General features: G+C 42.3%; 1 protein-coding gene across 1 annotated transcript; it reads left to right on the plus strand.

The window, feature by feature from the left end:
- LOC144791713 (phospholipid scramblase family member 5-like) lies at window positions 1-27,262 on the plus strand. Its single transcript, XM_078666479.1, has 7 exons — window positions 1-490; window positions 4,969-5,043; window positions 6,956-7,148; window positions 8,198-8,309; window positions 20,595-20,694; window positions 24,627-24,685; window positions 27,236-27,262. The coding sequence occupies exons 1-7, from the start codon at window positions 1-3 to the stop codon at window positions 27,260-27,262; spliced, it is 1,056 nt and encodes a 351-aa protein (XP_078522605.1).

The following is a 27,262-nucleotide window of genomic DNA, read 5'->3' on the forward strand; positions in this document are numbered from 1 at the left end:
ATGTCCGTGCACACCTGCCAGCCGTCCCCCTTCGGCCACCTGAGGCGCGAGAAGCACATCGAGTGGCTGCGCCGGGTCTCCCAGAAGGAGTGGCGGGGCCTGGAGGCGCCGAAGGCCCGCGATGGAAGGGGGTCCCCCTCCTTAGGTGAGAGGGGCACGGGGGTCCCTATCCAGGAGACGTGTGTGAGGAAAGCGCCCAGAGGCGTCGCTTTGACGGAGTGCGCTGCGCGCAAAGCTGCTCCCAGGGCTGCAGGGAATGGATGCCCGCCGAAAGCACCGGGACCGGCAGGCGAGGGCTGTATTGAGGTGAGGAGTCAAGGCATCCAGACCTCCCTGCCCCCAGAGCCAGCATGTGGAGGAGAGAAGGGCGGGGGAGCTGGCTTCTTAAATGGCACCAAGACAGCCCGAGATGGGGGGTTTGTGAGCGCCGAGCTGCAGTTACTGGCTGGGGTGGACCAGCTGTGCATCACCTCAAGAGAGAAGTCACCAGGTGAGCCCTGCAACCCCTTCTAGGTGTTCGAGTATGTTTCCAGCAATCCATTCATCTATCCATCCATCCATCCACACTCCCATCCATCCATCCATCAATCCATTCATCCATCCATCCATCCATCCATCCATCCATCCATCCATCCATCCATCCATCCATCCATCCATCCATCCATCCATCCATCCATCCATCCATCCATCTATCTATCTATCTATCTATCTATCTATCTATCTATCTATCTATCTATCTATCTATCTATCTATCTATCTATCCATCCATCCATCCATCCATCCATCCATCCACACTCCCATCCATCCATCCATTTATCCATCCATCTACACTCCCATCCATCCATCCATCCCTCCATCCATTTATCCATCCATCCATCCACACTCCCATCCATCCATCCATCCATCCATCCATCTATCTATCTATCTTTCTATCTATCTATCTATCTATCTATCTATCTATCTATCTATCTATCTATCTATCTATCTATCTATCTATCTATCTATCTATCTATCTATCTATCTATCTATCTATCTATCTATCTATCTATCCATCCATCCATCCATCCATCCATCCATCCACACTCCCATCCATCCATCCATTTATCCATCCATCTACACTCCCATCTATCCATCCATACCTCCATCCATTTATCCATCCATCCATCCATCCACACTCCCATCCATCCATCCATCTATCCATCCCTCCATCCATTTATCCATCCATCCATCTACACTCCCATCCATCCATCCATCCATCTATCCATCTATCTATCTATCGTCTATGCAACCCAGCCACATATCCCTATACCCTTTTATCCATATGTCATTTTGTCAAACTTTCTATTATCAACTAAAAAATCCACCCATCCATGCTCTCTCGTTTATCCCAGAATAATTCAACAGAGGCGTTTTGTATATGACGTATTGTAGTCAGATGGCATACATGAATCTGGAGCCATTCACGTAAGAGGTAAGAGTTAGATGTGCAAAGCATTTTTCTGCTTGGAAACAGCCAGATTAGCAGAATAGAGCTGTCCGTAATTGCAAAAATGCATTTTCTTATGTACTCAAACCACAAATTGAGGCTCAGTAATACATTACTATATCATAATTTGGGGTTGTGATGCACTACTGTTCCGGTATTTGGAAGGGGCATGTTTAGGGCATCCCTTCCAAATACCGAATTGGATTGGTATGAATTGATGTTTTGCGACCGAATTCTGGTTTCAAAACATTAAGGGGCATATTATCAAGGGGGTTTATCTCCGCTTTTTTGGCTTTAAAAGCCAAGAAAGCGGAGATAAAATTATCTCCCTATTACCTAGCTGTCGCTAACACCAGTTAGCGACAGCTAGTAGGAGATAGCGACCATCTTGGGCCCCGCTTTGCATGTCAGTGATATTTATCACTAACGACATGCAAAGTGGGCGTGCCAAGATGTTAGCGACTGGAAACAGTCGCTAACATCGCTATCTCCTATTACAAACTTTTGGAGATATTCGCACTAAGTGCGAATATCTCCAAAAGCTAACACCTGCCCCTGAGCAGTTCTTAGCCATGTTATCCAATGGTAGGTGGATAACATGGCTAAGAGCATTAGCTCGGTAATGAATGAATATCGCGGACTTTTCAGCGATATTCATGCATTTCGGCAGATTTTTATCGCTTAGGAGATAAACCTTGATAATAGCAAGGTTCCTAAACGATAAAAATCGCAGCAGCTCGGCGATAAAAATATCGCCGCTAAACCAACATAGCGATAATTATCGCTAGTTGTTGGTAATATGCCCCTAAGTTTTTACCATCTCCTCGAAGGTGGTGGTAAGTCATTCACAAATGGGACAGCGTCCCCATGGCACCCCATTCCCTTTTTGAATGTTATCAAAAGGACCACAGCCTACTCTTAAAAAATTATAGTTTTCATGTTTTTTTCAAACATATCCCATTTTCCTTTAAGGAAAATTAGTTACATTAAAAATGCTTTATTTAAAATCAAGCACAGACAGTGGTCTGAAGGCCAACGTCCCTGTGATGGCTGTGGGTTGCAGTTTGCGGCCTACCACTTTAATATTCATGAGGTACGTTGAAATGCAACCCTTTAGGAATCTGTAATTTGTGAACCGACCTATTGGTACATTATTCGGTTCACAAATTAGCACAGTGGTTGCAAAATACTGGGCACACATTGTGACCAATATTTTGTGACCAGCCCTTACATCTGACCCATATTTCTTTATTTCATGTTAAGCCCTTAAGTTACAACCACTGGAGGTATGTTATGTTATAGTTACATCCTCTCTCCAACCATCTCTATTTCTCAGCTTCCATTCCACCACACACCGACATTCACCAGCTTAGACATACAGTGAGTAGGGACACAACGGATACTGCACACATTCACTTTCTTATAAATTACAGGGAAAATCATATACAATCACTCAAACTCCAACATGTCTAGCTTACACATTCATTAACCCGTTAAGTGCTGCCGTCGGCCGTTGAACGTTCGGAGCACTACCTGGCTGGTACTGAACACGTTCAACGGCAGACACAGCCCTGCCCGTTCTTTAAAACGGCCTCACTGCCGCGAAAAAAACGGCCACGGTTAACAGGTTAAACAACAACCTTTAAAACTCTCCAATACCCATGCAGACACACAACCACTACAAACAGCAGTCACAGAAACTCTGTGATGGGTCAAGATATGAGACTGTCAACACCTCTTATCAGCAGAGAAATGAGACGACAACTAGGTTGTGACTACCGATTCAGAACGGTCCAAGACATGCAATCGTTGCAACTTCCCTGGACATGAGGCCATACCACCACATGTCTAGACACTCACAATAAGAAATGAAGACTGGATTACACACTCCTCTGTGATATTGATAATCTAGTTAATCACAATAAGTTGATCAGCGTGCCTGCCATATGTAATACAATGGGGAATGGCCCTGCATTAATGACAATATAGCAACGGTTTGGGTATATTACCTTTGACCAATTAAATACTGTTTGGTCAAGAGCGTATTTATTTTTACTCTTACTATTAGTTCATTCTTTCATGTGTGTATTTATAATACCATAACATTTTGTAATTTTTATTTATTTAAAAAACATTTTTTATAGAGTTTTATATAGCGCGAACTTGACCCGAATCGGGTATCAGTGCACTTTACATAGCACCAGTTGCGTTACATTAGGACACATTCATTTTTGTTAGACACAGGGAGATTAAGTGATTTGCCCAGGATCACAGGATGTTCAGTGACATTGCCGAGACTCGAACCCGGTTCCACAGATTCGAGGTCGACCGCCCTAGCCGTTAGGCCAACTCCTTTTAAATTGAACAAAGATATTACAAACAATGAATTTTACAATCAATTCAATGCAACATAGGCATTCGATTCCGACAAAGGACAGTGAGTTGAGGCCCAAAACATTTCGGGACGGTGGTCCCTTCATCAGGGGCAAAAACCTTGTGATAGTACCTCATGATGGAATTAAGTCGGCAAGTTATAATGTTGTAAGCTGTTTTGTAACGCGCTCAATTACTACCGGAGTATCCTGGCGCGGTATACCGCTGGGGAACCCGTCCTGGCTTTCCCTGTGGGATGGTCCCTACTGGAAGTCCCCAAGGTGAAGCCAGGCATCCCTGGCGTTGATGGGGCCGTTGTGGAGATTAGGCAAGCTAATGCCCAGAGTTGCCGAGTGGGACCCCTGGTTAGAGTAGGCACCGAGGCAAGAATTATCGAGTCCGCTGACCCTGGTCCACGACCCTGCCGCGTCGGGAATTGAACCCTGGTCCCGGGCCGACTCCTGCTTCCAGGTCTGCCACCTCTAACCAGTGAGCCACACCACTCCACTGTTCTGGCCGCTAGTTTAGTTCTCCAAATAGATCAACTCCAAACCTCATATGGCTGTAAACACTTCCTCGACTGAGACTATCCTGTGTTAGGAGATCTCCATGATGGTCATGCGCACTGTTTTATTTCACTCCAGTCCCTCCTACAGTGCCCTTGAACGTTCCCACCCTAGACATCTGCCTAATCGAAGCCTGTCTCAACTTGTTCTACCTGAACGGTGGCACTGGACCAGAGGCACTGGAGATGGACCATTTTGTTGTGAGACGGATATGCATTTTGACCTTGATCGTCAAGGGCTTAATCAAAAATGTAGGTAAAATCATGTAAAAATTAGATTGATTAAATGTTGTCGATTGAAAAATAATAAAATATGATTTTGAATTTAGGTACAAATGTATTACGTTTGGTACAGCAATGACCGGTGTACCCCTAAAATAGGCATGCTGGTAGAGGCCAATTTTGGCAGAAATTGACCAATGTAGAACTTGTTCATTTGAGGCAATGTTTATGTACCCAGTGGACAGGGTGGTGCATTTTGAGAAGGTGGGAGAAGAATGTGCTTTAATGCAATATTGAAACCTAATTGTGTTTCCTTTTTCAGGGCTCTCCTGTTCGGCCGGACGCTCATATGCCATATGCACCCGAAAGGGCAAAAAACTGTTTGTGGTCCTCGAAGGTAATCCATTTCTTCATCTTCCCATCTGTTTCCCTCTTCCCTCCTGATACAAGGCAGCCACCTCATTAAACTGAATGTTAATGTTCAGACCTCAATGCATATAATACCACTGCACACATGGGGTTAGTCAGGTCTCCTATGGAAAAGTGGTTTTAACATAAGCTTTTATATTAGATTTTTATGAAGCGCATTTAAAAATGTTCTTTTGGGTTGGTTATATCACCCAGCTAATATTATTTGCAATATAAGATTTAATTAAGGATTACCTGACCAGTGACAACTTCTTTCTGTTTTTTCTGCTTTGCAAAACATCCTATACGTTTGCATGGATGGGTGACATATTGTTCCATTGGTTTGTAGGGATAAACTCTTGATTTTTGCGTTGTGTAAATTTATGATTTTTTTAGGTGTTTATGTTAACTACATTGAAATGCAAAAATGATTTTGTTAGCAAATTAGCTAGAAAAAACGCAACTTACTCATATATTCAATACTTTATTTAAGTGTCAGATGACTGTAAATTGAGATTGCTAAAAGCTGGTCAATCAATTTTGCTGATAAATGATCTGCAGTTTTTAACTTGTTCAGGCGCTTTTGGGAGATAGGATAATTTGTAAATTCAAATACAACATTGGCAGATGATATTTTCTTATTTCTAGGTTTTTGCAGTTTGCTATGAGAGACACATGCCTCAAAGAATGAAAGAATTGAGTAAACACTAACATTGGGGATCTTTTCTTGTAAAAATGGAAATCTGCCATGGGAGTCCTAGTAAGTTATGGTATTATGTGTATAGAAGGGCAAGCTAAGTTGAATAAGGAAGAACATAGGTTACTTTTAAAATGACAATTGATGCACCAAACCTAGGCGTAGGTTGGATTACTATTTATTTTTGCATCTTGTCAAACAGAGGATAAATGCAGAATGTTTACACCATTTATATTTTGAGTATAGTAATAGGCATTTTATATATATCAATGTGTATTCTATGTGAAGCCTTGAAAAATCCTTGGTTGTGAACTAAAATATGTTGGCCATATGTTTGGAATTTAACAAATGATATATTCTGTATTTTGAGATGACAATTTTGAACAATATTGAATAGAGAACAAAAGTGACAGTAAAATAATCAATTGAATATCTTTAACTACAAAGAATTTTAAGGAGAAGGTCTTCTATTGTTTTATCAGGAAAATGCCATTTTTACGTTCAGTTATTTTTGGTTACTTGGGAAAGACTCCAGAGCACCATAATGACCTTACACCAGTTAAATGGACTGGGGAAATTACTTTCATAATTCAAATCCTCAGTCATTAAATTAGAGTAGTAATAGTATAATTTAACGTGGTTATACAAGACACTGAATTCCAACATTCCAACATAGAATCCCAACATTTGTTCTATGATAAGGAGTAGCTTTCCCCCAATGAGCCAGAACACAGTCTCAGATGAAATAACCGAAAGTGAAGGTGTGGCTGGAATGCACATTTAATTGTATGAAACAAGTTCTATGTCAATATATATCACAATGAACGGTGGTAGGTTATCGCTCACCTATAAATTAAAACAAAAATATGAAGAAATTAAGACTTTGAAATATGTATAAGATTGAAACAAAGTGCAGTTTTGTATATCAACCATATTGGGAACCCATGCAAAGTCACTCAGTTATTAGATGGTTAGGACAATATATTGATTTTTATAGATCACTTTTTTTATCACCACTAGGCCACTTCGCATTGTTTCAAATAAAAAGGTTTTTTTAGTGCCTAATTCAAATGCACTTATCTTATTGGCCTCAGATTGATGAAATGCTCAGTCGGTATGCACACAAACCCATTGAGCAGTCTCAGCTTTCTGTGACTTATTGTCCTCCTGGCATACCAAGCACCTCTCTGTCTTCCTCTGCTAGAAACTGACTGCCTGTGCCTGCACCTATGCGGCCCGGCTCGCTCTAGTTGCCTGCGGCTCCATGACCAGAATGCGCAGGAAGTACTCCGCTTCTGCCGGCCATACCGCATGGACGTCTGCTGCATGGCCTGCTGCCTGATGGAGATGAGGGCGTTCACCGCTGCCGGCAGGATCATTGGCACTGTGCGCCAGAGGTGAGCCACATAATGAAGTAGATGGGCGACTGGACATAATTATGTATATACCCGGGGGCGTAGCTCTATGTTTTTTTTTGGGGGTGTTATACCCCCCTAATAAATGTATTCTCTAGTAAATAGTTGGGTACAGGTGCTTTCAGTTGGGTATGGTGAGGTGGCTGTCGGATTTCACCTAGAGTTGTTGGTTGTTTTACAACATATTGGGCTAGATGTTCAAAACATTTTTGAATTCCCAAATGGCCGGATTTGCAAAATCGAGCCATTTTCTAACGAAAAATGATTTTTCTGATGTACAAAGCCCAAATTAAGATTCAGTAACCTGTTACCAAATCGCAATTTGGATTTGCGATTCAGTATTTGGATGGGGCGTGTTTGGGGCGTCCATTCCAAATACTGATTTCGTATTGTGATGTATGAATGTTTTGCGACTGAAATGCGGTTGAAAAACATTAACAATTTACAGTCATATGAATAATGGTGGAAGCCCATTCGCAGTTGGGAAGGGCTGCATAAGAGACCCCTTCTCCTTTGAGAATGGTTGGTAAAATATTTTTTTAAGCAGGCAATGAAACTTCTGAGTTTCATTTTTTTGTTTTTATAAGCATCCCGTTTTACTTTAAGAAAAACGGGCTGTGTTTAAACAAAAAGGCTTTATTTAAAAGAGATCGAAGATATGGTGGTCTGCTGACCCCAGCAGGCCACCATCCCTGTGATGGCTGTGATTCCTAATGGTCCACCCTCATTAATATTCATGAGGTAGGTCTATTTGCAACCCACTAGGAATCGCTAATGAAACTAAAAAGAGTTTCATACATTAGAAAAAGCGATTTCCTAATTGCGATTCACAACAAATCGCAATTAAGTTCGCTATCCATAACTTTCGTACATCTAGCCCTTAGTTATTAAAGTGAAAGTCTGAATGGATTGCTTTGTGTTGCAAGTCCAGTCGCTGTAGCCGAGCGAGAGGGGCCAGGGAGAGTGTGAGTGTACCCTGTTAGGGAGCTCTTAGCTCACTGAGCTATCCTAACAGCTGTCTCTTATCACAGGTGGAGTCTATTCAGTCCCCTCCTGGAAGTGTGTGACTCTGACGGAAACAGGGTGATGAATATCCATGGATGCTGGAGCGCCACCCGCTGCTATGCCGACCAAGAATTCCAGGTATGACATCATGACTGCATCAAATCATTTACTCCTCTTGTAATGCCGAGTTTAATGTAAGCTCTAGTTTATTGTTTTTTGTCTCATTTGAAATAATGTCAGTACCCATCCATATTGTTCCTTATGTAAAGCCTTTCTTAGGTCGAGCGGTACTATATAACACATAGAAATAAATAAAGATTTCCAATTTATGTGCAGAAATTAATATGTAGATATGAAAGATGTGACATATTAATTGGCCACTCAGAAAGGTTCGAAGTGAAATAAAATAGAGTCACAAATTAAGCAGATGGCTACAAAGGTGTGACAGATCCGAAGGTACACAGGCTTCCTTGATCAACTTCCAGATGCACAGAACCTCTTTTAAGCGGCCATTTTGTCTGGTGGAGGCGGGCGGTGGAGGACTTTCATATACATTCTGGAGGGTCTCAGGACCACCCCCATCACTATGCTTTCTGCTTACTAGGTGATAAATATGCCTGATTACAGGTTGGATGGTGAAGCTCAACCTCTACCAAGGCAGTGGTTGAACTTCTGCTGTACTTAAGGTTATTTTTCTGGGTAAACGCAGGGGCATATTTGGAAGTGACGGAGTGCAACATTAGCCTTCCTGGCCTAACGCCTCACTCCTCCACTTCAGAAACGCAGGGCTGCACCATATTTACAGCAATATGATGCAGCCCTGCATTTCCCCATGTGGTGACGCTAAATTTTGCGTCCTGGCGCCAACGCAGGCAACCTTGCACCATAGTGCAAGGGTGTGTGCGTTGAGAGGAAGATTTTTATGGGAAGGAAGGTCTCCCTTTAAATGACGTTTTGTAACTTTTATGTGTGCTGCTTAATGCAGCATACATAGTTGCAAAACATAATTTTTGGGGGATTGTTTATGTGCAGGAAGGGTCACCTTCCTGCACATAAACAATCAATGGCACTTTGCTGTTTCTATGTGTGCTGCACAACGCATCACACATGGAAACAGCAAAAACGAGGAGAAATAAAGCTTTTCTCCTCGTCTTGCCTGCTTAAAACCAGGTTTTCCCTGGTCTTAATTTTGGGGATGCCTCCTATTTACGCTGCCCTTGTAAAAAGGGAACAGTGTCTAAATCAATGTGTTTTGTGGTAGAACGTCCACAGCAACAACCATTGCCCTCCCCGTTCACGCTAAGTACAGTAAGGGGCCAGATGAACGACCTGCAACATAGCGCATCGCAAATTGCCAGTCATTTGTGACTCGCAATTTGCGGGTCGCTATTTTGTATGTACAACAGTGTGTTTAACACTGTTTGCGATTCCCAATGGGGTCGCAAATTGTGAGGCTCATGAATATTAATGAGCATCTCGCAATTTGCGAGCCCATTGGGAATTACAGGCCCTCCCAGGGATGGTGGTCTGGTGGGCCCAGCAGACCACCATGTCTGGGACTGCTTTATTAATAATGCAGTTTTTTTCAATGCATCCCGTTTTCCGTAAAGGAAACGGGTTGCATTTAAAAAAGAAAAATGAAACTTTTTTGTTTCATTTTTTTAAGGGCAGGCAGTGGTCTCTGGGACCACTGCCTGCTCTTACATTTTTTTTTCCAACATACTCAAAAAGGGGAAGGGGTCCTATGTGGACCCCTTCCCCTTTGCGAGTGGTTTACCACCTACTTGAAGTAGATGGTAAACTGCGAGTGTTTTGCAGCCGCAAATGCGGTCGCAAAACACTAGTACATAGCATGTTGACTCGCTATTAGGAAGGGCCGCCCCTTCCTAATAGCGAGAATCACAAATGCTATGTTGCGAGTCAGTGACTCGCAAATTAGTATTTGTACATGCTATTACCCTTTTTTGTGGCCGCAAACGGGAGGTTCTCCCTTTTGCGTCTGGAAAAAGGGTCATACATCTGGCCCAGGGTGCCTTATTTACAAGGCATCGTTAAGCCACTTTAAGTGGCTTAACACTGCCTTGTAAAGAAGGCAAAGCCCCTATCGCCACCACAACGCCACTAAAAGTGCTATAGGGGCTTGTAAATATGCCCCGTAGTTTCTTCACAAAGTTGACAGTGTCTGTCATGGGACCCGTCTCTTTTTTGGAGAAACCTTTCATATGAAAATGCGCTTCCTGTCGGTGCTGTTTGAAATTGCCCCAGTAAATGTTAGGGTATCAAAAACAATGGTCCAAGACTAACGATCATGTATGAAACAAATATACGCTTGCAATCATTATTTGCATTTTTTGGAACCTCTAAACAGTAGGTTCATATCGCATGAACCCAGTTACTTAGTGTTGGGTATATGCAACAACTGACCAAAAGAGAAAGATAGTTTCAGAGATGGAGTTTATTAAGTCACTCCATCCTATTAACTCAATTATATTTTGCTTTTACTTTTCAATTTTTCAACAATTATCGGTACAAAAGGAGCATAGTGTGTCCAGGAATGTGCAAGGAAGGGTGCTTGGGTGATAAGAAGGGGTGTCGTGAAAGCATAAAAAAGTTACATAAAAATGGTAAATAGTATGTACAAGGAGTGGTCCGGGCGCAAGAAAAAATGGGCGTCGCCACTCCTTGTACATACTATTTACCAACTTGTTAATTAGGAATTCATTTCTAGATTGTTATTTCTGTAAATCAATGATGTTGATTTGATTCATATACAATATATCCCGAGCAGAATCAAAGTGTGTACAAAACAACTATTAAATAAAGCATCATATTCCAGATTAGATGTCAATCTTCTTCTTTAATGTTCTTTACAGCCTCTTTGGATTACTAGCCAACACGTGTTTCATCTATTTGTTGCAGTATATGCATATAGACTTCATCAGGGCTAGAATGCATAACAGAGACAACAATTACTAACTAAATATGTCAAATAATACATATTTAAAAGCAATTTAAAAAGGACAAGTTTTAATCTGAACCTCGTCACAGCCTTATTATTACAAATGACAGGAGCGTTCAGAACCAAATTTCACTTTTTTATCAGTGTAGTTAATTTAGATGAATACAAAAAAACAGTGTGAATCCACCATTACAAATAAACCAAGCAAGAAGAGAAAATCCTACTTTTACTATAAGAAAAAAGGGAAGTGCAAAGACAGCTTATGAAACCCTGACCAAAAAGACCAAGATTAAAATTAATTAAAGTGAAAAAGGAAAGAATCTTAGAAGAGCATATCCAGCCAAGTGTTATTCAAGAGATAACCTCCAGATACCTCCAAACCCTAGATGGCTCACAAAACGTACATAAGTGAGAACCCGAAGTTAAAGCTCACCAGTCTCATTATTTGCGAAACTGGCGTCACCATTAACTTTCTATTCCAAGCGGCGTTGTGTGTGAGCTGAACATCAAACCAATCATAAAGAAAAGGAAACATTTTATCATAAGAACTGCAACTCGACCCCAGAGTGACATTACCACTCTCACTTTTATATCTCATCTCACTACGTAATCAATTCAAAAGACCAATTCTCAATACTCACTAAGGATCGTAGTCGGATGGTAAAGTCAGCGAAGAAGTAGCACCTTTATTAATATTAATGAACATGAACCCTCGTCAGGGCAAGTCCGGTTTCCACATCTGAGAGAAAGTCTCAGACCGAGGAACAATTGGTCCCTCCCCTGTGTCTGAGACGTAGTATATAGGAACATCAAAAGATGGCGCGGGTGCTAGACGCCGTACTCGTGATGCCATCTTGATTGAAAACGACCAATACTACATTGGTAAGAGCTTTGCAATTAACCCCCTCTGAACCCCTAAACTGTAGAATTGATCGTTCAACATAATCTTGAACGATTGTTGAACATTGTTACAATAATTTCTGGAAAAATCGGAAATCCCTTGAGACGTTTTCCGTTAAGATGAATTATGCATGCCCGGACTCGAGTATGATAAATTAGATCGAGTTGGGCTATTAAATAAGAATTTAGTGACTTTTAGTTAGATAATTTAATACATTACAATGCTGGGGTCTTAACATTAATATCCCCCCCCCCTTTTTAGGTCTCGCCTGTCGATGCGCATGCGCATCGAGCAAGCGAGACTATAGGGGCTCATCCACTCTTTATCCACACTGCAAGGAATCGTGGCGATTCCTTGCAGTGCCCGTGACTTTTAAGCTCAATGCGCATGCGCATTGAGCTTAAAAGCGCGTGCACAGCCGCCCGCATTCCTCCGACACCTTCGAAGTGAAGCTTAGCTTCACTTCAAAGGCCCGGCTTCCACGGCCGCCAGGCCACATCAAAGGCTTCCCCAGCACTGCCCCGCCCATCAATCACCCTCCCACTGCCACCCCCCTCCCTCTCCATATGGTGCGCTCTGCCTTGTTTCTCAAGCCGCCCCTCTTAGCACCCATATCAAGGCCACCGCACTGTCAGTAACTTTTAAAAACATTTTGCTTTCAGCATGGCACTCATCTAACGACCATCGCACTGTTCGGTAACTTTTAAGGATGGCGCCATGTGGAGCCACATGAGCAGTCATGCTGTAAAAGAAAATAAAGTGTGTGTACGTTTAACATACATACCAATATAAATTGTGCATGTTTAAAATACATAACGCAACTAAGTAGTGCAACTGATCTCTGATGCTGCTGGCTACACTCCTGTCTTTAGACGCTGCAGATGGTCTTACTCTGCTGACTGGTGTGGTTCTTCTAATGTGAATGTTATGAACCACCCTTTTCATGCAATTTCCCGTAAACAGCCTGCAGGCTCCTCTGCTGCTGGAATTTCCCCCTCCCTTCTCGCCCAGTACTTTGCGCGCAGACACCATCTGCCTTAAACAGCCTGCAGGCTCCTCTGCTATTGGCATTTCCCCCTCCCTTCTAGCACAGTCCTTCACCTCGGCGTGCACTCGCACCTCCTTTATCCCCTTTCGGCCGCTTAGATGTTCTCAGTTAGCCACGTGCTCTCAGCCTCCTCTATGCCTTTTAACTCCGTATTTCTTGCTCTAGGTCCATTCCGTTCTCCCCATTTTTTCCTTCCTCACTGACTTTATCTGCATCTTTCTCCCTATCCTTCCATCCTTCAACTTTCTCAAGCTTTCTTCCTCCGGATTTCTGAATGTTATGAACCACCCTTTTCATGCAATTTCCCGTAAACAGCCTGCAGGCTCCTCTGCTGCTGGAATTTCCCCCTCCCTTCTCGCCCAGTACTTTGCGCGCAGACACCATCTGCCTTAAACAGCCTGCAGGCTCCTCTGCTATTGGCATTTCCCCCTCCCTTCTAGCACAGTCCTTCACCTCGGCGTGCACTCGCACCTCCTTTATCCCCTTTCGGCCGCTTAGATGTTCTCAGTTAGCCACGTGCTCTCAGCCTCCTCTATGCCTTTTAACTCCGTATTTCTTGCTCTAGGTCCATTCCGTTCTCCCCATTTTTTCCTTCCTCACTGACTTTATCTGCATCTTTCTCCCTATCCTTCCATCCTTCAACTTTCTCAAGCTTTCTTCCTCCGGATTTCTGCTCCTCCATCTCATGTGTGCTTTCTTCACGGGCTTCTGTCTCCTCCAGTGTTGATTTCCCACTCCATGCCTCTGACGCCTTCTGCTCGCAGCCAGACTGTCCGTTTCCTCTCTGACACTGTCTGATTGCTAAATATTGCATCTGCTGGTGTCATACCACCAGCCTGGCTGGGGCGCCTCCTGTGGAATATGACCGAGCCAACATTCCTCTACCAGGCTTGGAACTCGTCCTCACTCGTCCTCACACTACTTTATGACACACACACTGAGCCCACACACTACTTTAGGCCACACACACTGCGCCCTCACACTACTTTAGGCCACACACACACTGCGCCCTCTCACTACTTTAGCCCACACACACACTGCAGCCTCAAATTACTTTAGGCCTCACACACTACGCCCACACACTCTGCACCCTCACACACCCTGCACCCTCACACATACTACACCCTCACACACACTGCACCCTCACACACTCAGTGCCACATAATTGATGTGCACGCCTGTGTGCACTGAGTAGACCTTCAAAACAATCCAAGTTCTCTACCGGAAAACTGCCAGTGAAAATTCATATACCAACTTCTAGCTCCGCTCCTAACCGTAGCAGACCTCACCTTGAACCGCTCCGCATCCCCACTGAAGCGTCGCACGTCAAACTTAGCCCCGGCTCCGAGCTTTCGGAACAGATCGAAGGCATCCATGTCGATCCCAGCATGCTCCGGGGCAGCCGCCTACCAGCCAGCATGCGAGCCACGGAAAGCCCTCAACCCCTCACTCACCCTCAACCCCTCACTCACCCTCACCCTCACTCACCCTCACCCTCACTCACCCTCAACCCCTCACCCTCACTCACCCTCACTCACCCTCACTCACCCTCACCCTCACTCACCCTCACTCACCCTCACTCACCCTCAACCCATCACCCTCACTCACCCTCACTCACCCTCACCCTCACTCACCCTCAACCCCTCACCCTCACTCACCCTCAACCCCTCACCCTCACCCTCACTCACCCTCAACCCCTCACTCACCCTCAACCCCTCACCCTCACTCACCCTCACCCTCACTCACCCTCAACCCCTCACTCACCCTCACTCACCCTCAACCCCTCACCCTCAACATCAACCCCTCACCCTCACTCACCCTCACCCTCACTCACCCTCACTCACCCTCACTCACACTCACCCTCACTCACCCTCACCCTCACCCTTACTCACCCTCACTCACCCTCACCCTCACTCTCACTCACCCTCAACCCCTCACCCTCACTCACCCTCACCCACCCTCACTCACCCTCACTCACCCTCAACCCCTCACCCTCACACAGTGGAATAGGTCTCGGAGCATTTGAGTTCGAGCTTTTAGAAATGTTTATGTTTTTTTTTTTTTTAATTCTTTAGCATTGGCTACAGGAAACAAAAATGCTAAAGATTTACAAAAAAAACCATAAACAATTCTAAAAGCACTAACTCTAATGCTGCGAGACCTATTGCATTTCCAATGCTTGTTTTAGATGTGGAAACCGGACTTGCCCTGACGAGGGTTCATGTTCATTAATATTAATAAAGGTGCTACTTCTTCGCTGACTTTACCATCCGACTACGATCATTAGTGAGTATTGAGAATTGGTCTTTTGAATTGATTACGTAGTGAGATGAGATATAAAAGTGAGAGTGGTAATGTCACTCTGGGGTCGAGTTGCAGTTCTTATGATAAAATGTTTCCTTTTCTTTATGATTGGTTTGATGTTCAGCTCACACACAACGCCGCTTGGAATAGAAAGTTAATGGTGACGCCAGTTTCGCAAATAATGAGAATGGTGAGCTTTAACTTCGGGTTCTCACTTATGTACGTTTTGTGAGCCATCTAGGGTTTGGAGGTATCTGGAGGTTATCTCTTGAATAACACTTGGCTGGATATGCTCTTCTAAGATTCTTTCCTTTTTCACTTTAATTAATTTTAATCTTGGTCTTTTTGGTCAGGGTTTCATAAGCTGTCTTTGCACTTCCCTTTTTTCTTATACTAAAAGTAGGATTTTCTCTTCTTGCTTGGTTTATTTGTAATGGTGGATTCACACTGGTTTTTTGTTTTTATCTAAATTAACTACACTGATAAAAAAGTGAAATTTGGTTCTGAACGCTCCTGTCATTTGTAATAATAAGGCTGTGACGAGGTTCAGATTAAAACTTGCCCTTTTTAAATTGCTTTTAAATATGTATTATTTGACATATTTAGTTAGTAATTGTTGTCTCTGTTATGCATTCTAGCCCTGATGAAGTCTATATGCATATACTGCAACAAATAGCCGAAACACGTGTTGGCTAGTAATCCAAAGAGGCTGTAAAGAACATTAAAGAAGAAGATTGACATCTAATCTGGAATATGATGCTTTATTTAATACTTGTTTTGTACACACTTTGATTCTGCTCGGGATATATTGTATATGAATTTGTTAATGTGGTTTACAACATTATTCATGACGATAGATAGACGTCATTATTATCCCTAGTAGCAGCTCTAATAATTCTACCTAGCACTGTTGACAATAGAGCGCGAGCTGACAACTTTCTATCTATTGCTTTTTATGATGTTGATTTGATATTACAAAAGTCCAGTGGCCAGGTGCCCTGAGAACTGGGAGTGTATGACCAGTTTTAACAAAAACCATTGTAAATATTCTCTCTATGTCACTTTTTTGATGCTAAGGATTGTTGTGAGTAGCGTCCCCTACCCACCAATCTGTGCGCTCAATAAGTTGTGAAACACTATGGTTTCTTCAACAACATAAAGTTTATTCATAAAGAGTCTTGTAGTTTTTCAAAATAAAGTTCTTTTTGAAAGATTTCATAAATTCTTTTAATTTAATCATAATTTCCATCTTATGATGCAAATTGCGACAAGATTGAAAATGTTCACATCCACCCAATGCATTTCGGGTCATAGGAATGAGACCCTTCGTCAGGGGTATGAAAATAAGGGTCAAAACAGGACCAAATTAGTTACTCCTCTGGGGTAATACAATACATTAAATCTAGAATGCTAATACATCAAGCAAATGCGCAGTGGTTGAAAGGTTGCATGCTGGGTGAGGACCTTGTGATGGATAGGACGCCCGTGTGTTATCTCTTCAATGTGAGAAACCTAAAACTGATGTACTGTGTCCGTGTTAGTGATAAACACCAGAACGATACAAAAACGTGAAGGTGCTTCCATCGAAATCAAAATTAAAAATTAAAAGTTAAAACGTTAACTGATACACACAAACACTCACGTTCGTGCCGCAACAAGCCGGGCTTTCAAAATCCTCAGATAGTTCACCCGCGAATGAATCGCGCTATGATTAGTGCAAAAGTAAGTCACGTGTGCCGTTTAAAGAACCAATGGGAAAGACGGTGTATCCGGGAACCCTCACCATGTGACCCGAGTGCACCAGCTTCAAACGCGGAAGTGTGTCACGCAAGCTCGTAATCAAATAACAGGTGCTTATGAGTAATATCTGGATATGTCAAAACATAATCGTAACAAGCTGAAAATATATATGACTAAAGTACAACTAATAATGCGCAATTTACTATGCAATGCGAATTCGGATGATCGTGGGGGCACGGAGGACTAGCTCAAACCAATGCATAATAATACAATGCTCAGTGTATACATTATAAAAAACAAGAAAGTTCAATCCGATCATTCATACCGAACGGATGAATGGAATTCAATGTTCTGATCCAAAAGAATTCAGCTCTCAGGCTCTGTCTTAAGGGATCCATGTCTAGACGTTGTGGGATGCTCCCCAACACCATGAACCTCAACTGTGAGATTTGGTGACCTGCTTCCTTCCAATGACAGGCTATATTGGATTTCATGTTGGCTAGCCGTATATTGCTTTTATGTTCAGTTATACGAACCTTAATTTTACGTTCTGTTTGACCCACATATACTTTGCCACACGGGCATTTGATGACGTATATACAATTCATGGTGTCACACGTATTGGAGTGACAAAGTTCGATAGTGTGACCTTTCGTGGGATGCCTAAAAGTTTTACCTTCTATCACATTATTACAATGTGTGCAATTATGGCATTTGAGCATTCCTCTCCATTCTACAGAATGCTTCAAGACACATACAGTCTTTTTAACAATGTCTTTTTCTTTGCTTTGTAACACGGTGTCTCTGGTTAATATTTCAACCTTACTCAGTGCTGTGTCCAAGATTTCTTGGGGATATCCTCTGTGTCGGTACTTAGTTGTCTGTGATTTCAGTGATTCATTTTTTCTTGAAGCATTCTGTAGAATCACCCAAAATCAAGAAAATCATTAACTCTCATTGGTCATTGATCACAACTGAACCTGATCTGAAGGATCTTTACAGTGACAAAATTACATTTGCGTTTCAAAGATCGAAGAATCTGAAAGAACTATTGAATTCACGGAAAAGAACCACGCACAATTGGAGAGGAATGCTCAAATGCCATAATTGCACACATTGTAATAATGTGATAGAAGGTAAAACTTTTAGGCATCCCACGAAATGTCACACTATCGAACTTTGTCACTTCAGTACGTGTGACACCATGAATTGTATATACGTCATCAAATGCCCGTGTGGCAAAGTATTTGTGGGTCAAACGGAACGTAAAATTAAGGTTCGTATAACTGAACATAAAAGCAATATACGGCTAGCCAACATGAAATCCAATATAGCCTGTCATTGGAAGGAAGCAGGTCACCAAATCTCACAGTTGAGGTTCATGGTGTTGGAGAGCATCCCACAACGTCGAGACATGGATCCCTTAAGACAGAGACTGAGAGCTGAATTCTTTTGGATCAGAACATTGAATTCCATTCATCCGTTCGGGATGAATGATCGGATTGAACTTTCTTGTTTTTTATAATGTATACACTGAGCATTGTATTATTATGCATTGGTTTGAGCTAGTCCTCCGTGCCCCCACGATCATCCGAATTCGCATTGCATAGTAAATTGCGCATTATTAGTTGTACTTTAGTCATATATATTTTCAGCTTGTTACGATTATGTTTTGACATATCCAGATATTACTCATCAGCACCTGTTATTTGATTACGAGCTTGCGTGACACACTTCCGCGTTTGAAGCTGGTGCACTCGGGTCACATGGTGAGGGTTCCCGGATACACCGTCTTTCCCTTTGGTTCTTTAAACGGCACACGTGACTTACTTTTGCACTAATCATAGCGCGATTCATTCGAGGGTGAACTATCTGAGGATTTTGAAAGCCCGGCTTGTTGCGGCACGAATGTGAGTGTTTGTGTGTATCAGTTAACGTTTTAACTTTTAATTTTTAATTTTGATTTCGATGGAAGCACCTTCACGTTTTTGTATCGTTCTGGTGTTTATCACTAACACGGACACAGTACATCAGTTTTAGGTTCGTCACATTGAAGAGATAACACACGGGCGTCCTATCCATCACAAGGTCCTCACCCAGCATGCAACCTTTTAACCACTGCGCATTTGCTTGATGTATTAGCATTCTAGATTTAATGTATTGCATTACCCCAGAGGAGTAACTAATTTGGTCCTGTTTTGACCCTTATTTTCAGACCCCTGACGAAGGGTCTCATTCCTATGACCCGAAATGCATTGGGTGGATGTGAACATTTTCAATCTTGTCGCAATTTGCATCATAAGATGGACATTATGATTAAATGAAAAGAATTTATGAAATCTTTCAAAAAGAACTTTATTTTGAAAAACTACAAGACTCTTTATGAATAAACTTTATGTTGTTGAAGAAACCATAGTGTTTCACAACTTATTGAGCGCACAGATTGGTGGGTAGGGGACGCTACTCACAACAATCCTTTGCATTTTGAAAGGCACGCTGACTACGTGCGACGTCTGCAGCGCCAAACTTATCAGACTAAAATTGTTATTCAAAACTTATCACACACTTGAGTGCACGGGGATTACACGCTTTCTCACTTTTTTGATGCTTTCACGTCACCCCTTCTTATAACCCAAGCACCCTTCCTTGCACATTCCTGGACACACTATGCTCCTTTTGTACCGATAACTGCTGAAAAATTGAAAAGTAAAAGCAAAATATAATTGAGTTAATAGGATGGAGTGACTTAATAAACTCTATCTCTGAAACTATCTTTCTCTTTTGGTCAGTTGTTGCATATACCCAACACTGAGTAACTGGATTCATGCAATATGAACTTACTGTTTAGAGGTTCCAAAAAATGCAAATAATGATTGCAAGCGTATATTTATTTCATACATGATCGTTAGTCTTGGACCATTGTGTTTGATACCATATGTAGCCCAGGTCCTTGACCAGATACTGGGACACCCCATTTTTGATAATGGCCAGTAAATGTTAGGGCTTCCTAGGTTGACAGAAGAGCTATACTGACTTTATCCTAAAACATGGCCACCATTTCCATTGTGTTCTTTCAAGCAGTTTATTCCACCATTCACACTAGCATGGGTGACACATCTACCACTGTGTGTGGGGAGTTAACTCTGTACTCTAGCACAGCCAGAAGGGTCTACATTGATGGATGGATGGATGGATGGATGGATGGATGGATGGATGGATGGATGGATGGATGGATGGATGGATGGATGGATGGATGGATGGATCTATTATACCCTAAATACAGAAGGTATAATGTGGAAAAGAAATCTATAATTTTTTGACAGACTCTCCATTATCAAACTCCTTTAAACCAGCCCCTGCTGGTCTCCTGAGAACCCTTCTCAGATAGAAATGCATCACAGGAATTTACTTGAATCCAAAGTATCTGGCTCAGCTTTCTCAAAGCCCCTTTCTTCTGGCTTGGTCCCACAGGTCACCTCTCCTGACAGACACCCTGTGGCGGTGATATGGAAGAGATGGCCGGGCTATAACGAGGACTGCAATATGGACCACGACTTCTTCGGGCTCGATAGTAAGTGTGACTTTTTTGTGATGCAAAAGATTAGGGTTTCCATGCATCAGACATATTAATCTTTTATAGCAACCCAGACTTTTCTCCTAGCTTATGATATTGAAAACCATTGGACAGGGGTGTCCAACAAAGGTCCAGCTGGAGGACAGACTTTGCCTGATTTTCTGAATAACTTTGGGAAATATGTTTTATTTACATTCACTAGATGTGCATTTATTTTATATGCTTACTGAAAACTCATACACGGACCTGGTCTTTCCTGACAACTATTCAGAACATGGTTATAGTTAATGTCTGACTGCCACAACACCTCTTCAGTCTGAATGTGGACCAGACATCTTGGCTTCTGTCTGGCATTTTAGGGAGAACCGCTGGAGCTACTTGGATGCCGCCTCATTCCCTCTGTTCCTGCTTTCTTGTACCCACCCCTTCCACTTACTCTCATCTGATCCTAAGGGTCCGATTCACAGAACTAACTTAAGACAAAGTCCTAAACTTCCTACTTTTGGTATTCACAGAAGTTAGGATTTTGTCTTAAGTTTGTCTTAAGACAGAGTTAAGACAGATTTAAGACAGACTTAAGTTAGGATTTTTTCTTAAGTCTGTCTTAAGACTGTCTTAAGTCTGTCTTAAGACAAATTTAAGACAAAATCCTAACTTCTGTGAATACCAAAAGTAGTAATTTTAGGATTTTGTCTTAAGTTAGTTCTGTGAATCGGGCCCTAAGTTTACATCTCCCGCTCCAGCACTTTGAGGCAAACATGTTGCTATCAAACTGAACAAAGGATCTTAGAATATTACAAATGCCAGATGTATATCAAAGTCATACACAGAGCTGTAACTAAATAGTCCAGGGTTTTTGGACAATTTTTAGACTGAAATCCATACATTTCCTGAGTGAGCCTAGGAGTGGTTCATCTGACTGATATACATCACTGTTTTTAGGATTCATTAATTTATCCCAGTCAAGAGCTTCAAAGCGTGTCCATCTTCACATTTCTGAATGTTTGGATGTCCTAAGAGTCTACAAACCAAGTAATGAAATGGACAATTTTGCCAATAGCATGGAATTATGCAGTCCCAATGACTATTGTCCAATATGATCTTTGTGATGCACAGCCTTAGATTGCACAGATTACATCAATTGACGTAGGATTACTCCATCCAAAGAAGGGACCTTTGAAGTTTTACAAATGAATGTCCTACACCTGCTTCGTATATTTCATTGTTATCATATTTCTTTTTCAGATAAAAAAACAAAAAACACAGCAAGATAAAAAAATGCAGCAAAACATATCTAAAAACAATATTTACAATACCACAATACACAGTAGAGATAAAACACCTATTTCCAATTAAGGTGTTGGATACAATGAATACAAAAATTATCAGGGTAGCTACAATCTGTAGTAGCACGGTTTGTTAGAATACATCATCGATTTTCTTTGACCTCAGCTTCCATGCGTACAGTGAGAATCTAGAGAGTGTAACGTGCAAGCATCATTACAGGGATGTTAAGGTCCATGCTTATTTAGAGACCAGCAGGTGATTATGAATTCCATATTTCAGAAATAGTAACCATCTTCTAATTCTGTCATAAAAAGGACAGAGGAGTAGAAACTGCACTTGAGTTTCTACTTGGTGTGTGCTTAAACAATAGTTTTTGAGTATTCCCCATGAAAGTTCCAGTTCACATAAAAACCCTCTAAAGGTAAAAAAAAAACAATGATGCATGATGCCTTAGCTGGGAACGGCTGTATTAAATCCAACTATATCTCTTACGTAGGAAAATGCTTGGGCAATACTAAGGGGCCCATTAGGATGTCGGGTGGATTGCCCACGCCAGCCTGGCGGTAGCCACCGACGGCCTGGTGGGGGCAATCCTCCCGACATCATCAAATCAATTCCCCCCGCCATATTAGTATGGTGGGGGAGACTGCGGCGGACGGAAGGACCATCCGCCGCTTTTCTGCCCTGGTCGCCTTGGGGCCGGGGCGGAAAAGGATTAATATGGTGGCGGTGTCTCATAGACACCGCCAGCCATATTAGTAGGGGCCAAAAGAGATGCCTTTAGGCATGCGGTCTTCACTCTGGGGGGCCCCTGCGCGCCCCCAGAGTGAAGGAGGGGTGGGGGGTGCACACGGGGGGTACCACAGGTACCCCCCAGCATTTGCATACACGAAGCAGCAGGCACTGTGCGGTGCCTGCCGCGTCATGTATGCAAATGCTTGCATACATTTTTAGCATTGTGGCGGGTGGTGCAGTGAGCACCGCCCGCCACAATGTTAAAAATGAGGGATGCTACCGCAACTGTGGCGGGTGCATCTTAATGCATACATCGGGACCCCCGTCCGTAAGGCGGGCGATCCTTTTTACCGATGGGATGGCAGGCGGACAAAGTCCGTCCACCATCCTAATGGGGGCCTAAGTGTTCAGTTATTCTACCACAATTATTGCCCAGTAGCCTCTCCTGATCCACACTTGCCCAGAAAACTTTATTATGGTAATAAGGCCAAATCCTGCACCAAGAGATTAAGGCCTCTGTTTAAAAATGTGTTCAATACTTCTGAAGTCTAGATTGATCATCATTAGTGTAGTTGGGACACTTTTTCCCATCCCTAAAAGCGCTTCAGAAAGCAGTTGTCTGCCCCTACCATTGTCTGAAATTAAAAACATCAACAAATCTCTACACTATAGAATGCTGAAGTCTGGGCCTGGGCTCTATACACTACTAGTAGTGTTGAAACCTTTTGAGGCCCTATGCATCCTGGAAAAGATGACATACCTTTAGCTTTATGAGTTAAAGTCAATCTGTTTTTAACAATTAGATTCAACATGATTCTAACACCTAGACAGTCAAACACATGGACATGTCCCATTGCCTAATTTTCTAGATGGAATGCCTTTCACATATCTTCTTGATGGATTGAAGATCCTTCATTTTGTCTTGGCCAAGTTTATTTTAGAACTCTCTTATTGCAAAAGGCAGAAAAACTATTTGTTACATTATGAAGAGCATTTGCTTTCTATGAAATTATTAGGATATCATTTGTAACCAGTAAAGACCCTTTTCCTAGTAAGCTTTAGGGATCAGGTAAACTCAACTATATATGGTCAGCTGCCCCATTTAAGAAGAGGGTATTTATTCATTTTAATCACTACTTTCTATAGCACAGCTATGTCTTGAACGGTGTTGTGTACTTTACAAATAGCCACAAATACAATTGCAAGAGAAGACATTTGAAAGAGCATGAAAAGTTAAATTAAGACACCAGTAAGAGGGCATGGCGGCAAGTTAGGGGAATTGTAAAACATTAACGGAAGTAAAGCTGGGGCAAGTGGGTTTCTAATATTAGCTTTGTAATAAAACTTTAAAGAGGGAATATGGCTTTTCCATGATTGTAATATGTCAAATCAGTTTTGTATTATTTAGCTTAATCAAGAGTATCACAACCTACAAAAAATCAAATTCTTCTTTACCTGGGAACTTGGTGATGTGCTCCAGCCACCATTTCTTGCTCACTCTTGATTAATTTGTTCAAGTAGGCATGGGGATGTTTTCAGTGTCACACATGGGATGCCTGAGTAGCACTATGGAAGCGATAAAGGGGTAGGGCCAGCTTCACAGAACTAACTTAAGACAAAATCCTAAACTTACTACTTTTGGTAGAAGTTAGGATTTTATCTTAAGTTTGTCTTAAGACAGACTTAAGACAAAATCCTAACTTAAGTCTGTCTTAAGTCTGTCTTAAGTCTGTCTTAAGACAAACTTAAGACAAAATCCTAACTTCTGAGAATACCAAAAGTAGTAAGTTTAGGAATTTGTCTTAAGTTAGTTCTGTGAATCGGGCCCTTAGAGTGGAGGGGGGTGTTGGTCAAATGTAAAGACTCCTTCTTTTCTTCTGAGTGACTTATCCGTCAATGTCCTTCAGTTTCAGCTGAAATGAGTCAGTGCAACAGAGCTCTCCTCTTGGCGGCTGCATTTCTGCTGGTGAGTAGTAGTAAAAAAAAAACGAAGCAGCTTCGATCAACACAAAATGAAATATTAATGCAAAAAATTGAAATAATTTTAAATAATGGTGTTTTAAATAGTCAGCTGCCAAACATTACCCAAGAGATGGCTGTAAAATCTTTGTTTAAACTGTGAAAAATTGACTAGTTTGGCCTCTCAAGACTAGGCCCTGATGTAATTTGCGTTATCCTGATGTAATTAGGATACTTTTGATAATTTTGCGTTATTCTTGTTACATGAAATTCCCAAAATGATCCTATTACGCCGCAGTTTGCAAATAAACACAATTGTGTAAAATGTATGCATGAGATTATAAGTGAACAATAGAGTATGAGGGACTGTTGTTCCCTGTGCTTGTTGTTTTTTTGCACTTTTTGTGTGTGGAATGAATCTACACTTCCAAATTGAATGTGAGGTCACTTTTCGAAAACACAGGGCCAAATGCCAGTTTCGCATTTCGCAAAAATATGACTCATTTTGCATGGTTATGCTGAATTTTAGCATAATACACAAAAGCAAATTACACTAGTTTTGCACAACTATATTCAAGACTAGTCTCAATGTAGCCCACAGCAACATCCTTATATCCCTGGTCACCCTGCTAAAGTGTGTGAACCCCATGCTGTGCCAAAAAGGTTTTCTGTTATCCAACATCACGTGCCTCATATTGTGACCGTTTACATTTAAATACTGCTAACGCTGTCAAATTTCTTGCCATCTGTACTGCTCCACTCGTATAGGCAGTGCTTAATTTGAGCCGTGGTTTCTGGTGCACAGCACCAGCACTTAACTGCCAATACCAGCATTCATGGCAGTCTACCACATGGTGGCGCTGTGCACAACAACAGTTGTTTATTAATTCATTGTACATTAAAATGACTAATACTGGCCGCCCAAGCCATTCTTATGGCTTTGAGGTCCTGGAATAGTCTGATTTGGCACACTTGTAGGAGAACGATTGTTAGTAGTTCTGTCAGCACTGTCATTGGTGGCACTGGCTTGGAGAACGGGTGGTGCAAGCTGTAGTGGCCTCCTGGAGGACCTTGGCACTTATTTTATTTTTTTTACAAATTAAGTACTGTAAAGGGATCATTTAAAATCAGTGTGCATTGCCTGTTGTGCTAAATGAGGTAGCAGAATTTTTTTCACAATCATTTTGTAGGTAGATTATGACCCTGAAATCCATTTTCAAATATTTACTTTCCAAGGACTGGAGTAAATCAGTCTTTCAGGTAGAGGTAAGACACACATTTACGGGGACTGTAGGCGAAGCAGTTGCTGCACATGGGAAACATTTTCAATGTGGAGACATGCAAAATTGCCCTAATACACTGCATTTATACATGCACGAGTGTACATTTACGACTTGTACACTCCCAGAAAGCTGCCTCTGGGGCAGATACCTTCGAGTATTCCTAAAACTAGAGTCTGTTTGCTGGCCTGTATTTGTGCTGCTTTTATGAATCAAGCACAAACATCATTTTAGCCTCCAATTCAAATTCCTACACATTTACAGAGCATTTAATTTTTTCAAAATTACGGTTTGCTTTTTTATGTACACATACTTCTTTATTACTCTGCTAATATTTATTGTACTTAACAGTTGCGCACCCCCTGAGTAGGCGTCACGGACCTCCAGGGGCCTGGGGACCCCGAGTTAAGAGTCAATGACAGGTAACACAGCTAACACCACTAGATGGCGCCAGACACTGCAATGTCACCTCTTTCCCTGTAGACATTTGTTTAACTTAGACACGAGTCCTTGCGACATGTGGAACCTGGTATGAAGTTTTTGACGCCTGTTCAGTGCACCACTCAGGGCCGGTTTTAGGATTTGCGAGGCCCTGGGCTAAAAGGGACCATGCGAGGCCCCCTCTAATTTAGATAAGTGGCCCCTTGCAAGGAGACCATTCACAGACACTGTGGGGGGCCCATTTTCCAGCATTTTGGCGACCCCACAGTTTAACTTTTACTCCACAAGCGTTTCTCACACCTTCAGTCTGATAGGTGTGAGAATTGATTGTGGTCTAAAAGTTAAAACTGTGGGGGGGCCAAAATGCTGGAAAATGGCCCCCCCACAGTGTCTGTGAGTGGTCTTCTTTCAATTGAAGGGAGCGTCTCCCTCTCCCTCCCCTATGCCTCAGGACAGCATCCAGGAGAGGCCCGGGGAGGGGGCCCCCTCCAATGGACCTTAATTGCAGGCGACACCTTTCTTTGTAATAGATCGCCAGGGAACCGACAGGACGCATCACCAGTGCGTGGCCCCATGCTGGTGGGCTGAGTGCGAGGCCCTCTGCAGCCGCCCACGCTGCCCATGCCTAAGGCCGGCCCTGCCACCACTATCATGTAAACTAGGCGCTAGATGCCTAAGTGGACGATTCACTTTATTTATGGTCAAGTTACAGGAATATTAAAGTTTGAGCTTGACTTTACTGACTGGGGGACAGGCTGCACATAAATAGGAAACAAAGTATATGTTTTTCGTAAAAAAAATAATAATTCACTTTCTATATTGTCTTTGTTTTCCAGAATTATATGTTCTTTGAAATGAGCTGA

Source organism: Lissotriton helveticus, chromosome 11 (genome assembly GCF_964261635.1).
Source record: "Lissotriton helveticus chromosome 11, aLisHel1.1, whole genome shotgun sequence".
Classification (NCBI taxonomy): domain Eukaryota; kingdom Metazoa; phylum Chordata; class Amphibia; order Caudata; family Salamandridae; genus Lissotriton; species Lissotriton helveticus.

Excerpts from the sequence above, each read along its gene's own strand:
- LOC144791713 (XM_078666479.1), top strand. The coding sequence starts at position 1 with ATGTCCGTGCACACCTGCCAGCCGTCCCCCTTCGGCCACCTGAGGCGC. Across the intron at positions 491-4,968 it reads CTCAAGAGAGAAGTCACCAG|GGCTCTCCTGTTCGGCCGGA; the intron begins GTGAGCCCTGCA and ends TTCCTTTTTCAG. Across the intron at positions 24,686-27,235 it reads TGGCGGCTGCATTTCTGCTG|AATTATATGTTCTTTGAAAT; the intron begins GTGAGTAGTAGT and ends TTTGTTTTCCAG.